Here is a 2044-nt window from a genome sequence, read left to right as displayed (position 1 = left end):
CATCAAAAAAGATTTTTTTTGCTCCTCTTTTTCTAGAACTACTGGACCATAATGTAAACCGATTTTGACGTTCTTTCAGATTTATGCTTTTCTCGTTAAAACCAGCATATACTCTGAATTTCATCAAAATCGGATAACATTTACCATCTCCGCCCACAAGAGCTGTGGGCGTGGTAGCGCATTGAGTTTTACCATTTTCCACATTTTCTAATTCCTAAATCCGAATAGCGCATATACGAAATTTCAGCAAATTTCTTGTACGCTTTCTGCTTTTTGCCGCAGCTTATATGGGGACGTCCCACTGTGCGACGCTACAACGAAGGTGCTGCGCAGACGGCGTCGCAGAGGCCTGAATAAGTATAATATAAGTAATTGTTTTCTCAAGTGTTCAATTGCTTGGTTTTAATTAGTTGAAACTAGCTATAGTATCTCTCGGGCGCCGTGGCTGAGTGGTTAAGCATGCGTACTACAACCCCGTAGGACCTGGGCTCGAGCCCCGATCGGGCCAACATCTAAATTAGAAAGAGGTTTTACTAAAAGCGGTTGTTCCTCGGCAAGTAATGGCAAACCTACGAGTGGATTTCTGACTTGAAAAAGCATCTCATAATATCCATTTGCCGTTCGTAGGCGACGAAAACTGTGGGCCCCTCCATTTGTGTAACAACATCAAGCCGCACACCACAAATTGGAGGAGAAGCTCGGCCAAACACTTACTAAAAGTGTAAGCACTTAGATTTTATTATAAAATATTTATTATTATTACTATTAGGTATATTATCTAGTAAGTAACGGCATATAAGAATGCGATAATCTGTGCAGCGCATAGTTGAAGTTATCAGACATAAGGTTTCAAACGTCGATTTTATTCTACTCTCGAAATGGCCAATCAGTTAGTTTATGGCCTACTGCTGTTGACAACAGTTACAGCTGCCAGTGCTGCAGCAGGCATTGAAGGTGGTGCACCTGCCAACATTAGCGACCGCTCATACCTTATCTCATTTCACGATGAAAATGGCGTACCCGTTTGCGCAGGTGCTTTAATTAAAAAGAATATCGCGGTTACCGCTGGCTCGTGTTTTGCTCTCCACAATGGTTGGAAATTTGCTGTGGGTGTACGTAATGGCGCTAAATTCTTAAAAGTTTCGGATTATACCTTCAGTGCTCGCTTCGGCTATAACACATGGGAGAATGATATAGCCGTTCTTAGGCTGACAGAATCCGTCGAGGCTAATTACTTGACGTTAGCTAGCCAACCACGCCCAACCGGTACCAGTGCCGTGCTCACCGGCTGGGATGCAAATAATACTGTGGTTGATGTAGATGAAACTATTATTAGTGCTAAGGATTGTGTTTCCGGCAAATATAAGTACAAGGTGGGTGAGGTGTTCGATTCAATGTTGTGCGGTCTGGCAAAGGACGCTGCTTGTGGTGCACTGCCTGGAAGTCCTTTGGTATCTGGAAATAAGTTGATTGGTTTGGCTTCCTGGGGTAATGGTTGTGGCGATAAAGGTAACCCAGGTGTTTTCACGAACATTGAATCCTTCAATTCATGGATTCAAAACCTTCAAAACAATTTGTTTGCTGGAAAGATATAAAAATTAGTAAAATGTAAACGAGGAAATAAATTGTTATGTTAAGTACTCTGTCAGAATTTCCAAGGATGGTTACAGGCTAAAAAATATATATGAAAGCACGAGCATTCTCATGGAGAGAAGTGGAACTATTTGAAAATGGGGCGTCGTGTGTATTTGAGGGGGTCTCTGGATAGTTTCAGTTCACAATTTTACCCGCCAGGTGGACCTGGAGTCGAGTTATTACTAAAAATTGTAAGCATGATTCGATTTCGTGTTTTCCGACTGGCCCAGTGGATATGATTTACCAATATTACTCTGCCTTAAAGCTTCATTCGGAAACACCAGGATTGAGTTTTCCAGGAGTCAACCTAAAATGACCTTCGTTAAATCAATCACCAGAACTATTACGCTCCTTGATGAGGCATTTAAGATATTTCGTCTATTGAATTTCTGTGGAACAACGATAGTCA

The 2044-nt window shown here is 41.7% G+C and overlaps 1 protein-coding gene across 1 annotated transcript; it reads left to right on the top strand.

Moving 5' to 3' along the window:
- The first annotated feature begins 878 nt into the window (after positions 1-878).
- On the top strand, positions 879-1595 carry LOC118739837 (trypsin theta-like). Its single transcript, XM_036471365.1, has one exon. The coding sequence runs from the start codon at positions 879-881 to the stop codon at positions 1593-1595; it is 717 nt and encodes a 238-aa protein (XP_036327258.1).
- The last annotated feature ends 449 nt before the right edge of the window (positions 1596-2044 follow it).

The sequence above is a fragment of the Rhagoletis pomonella genome, unplaced genomic scaffold, assembly GCF_013731165.1.
Source record: "Rhagoletis pomonella isolate Grant_MI unplaced genomic scaffold, Rhpom_1.0 Rhpom_scaffold_00001, whole genome shotgun sequence".
Lineage (NCBI taxonomy): Eukaryota > Metazoa > Arthropoda > Insecta > Diptera > Tephritidae > Rhagoletis > Rhagoletis pomonella.
The sequence above is the reverse complement of the archived record's forward strand: the minus strand, read 5'-3'. Positions and strand labels throughout refer to the sequence as shown.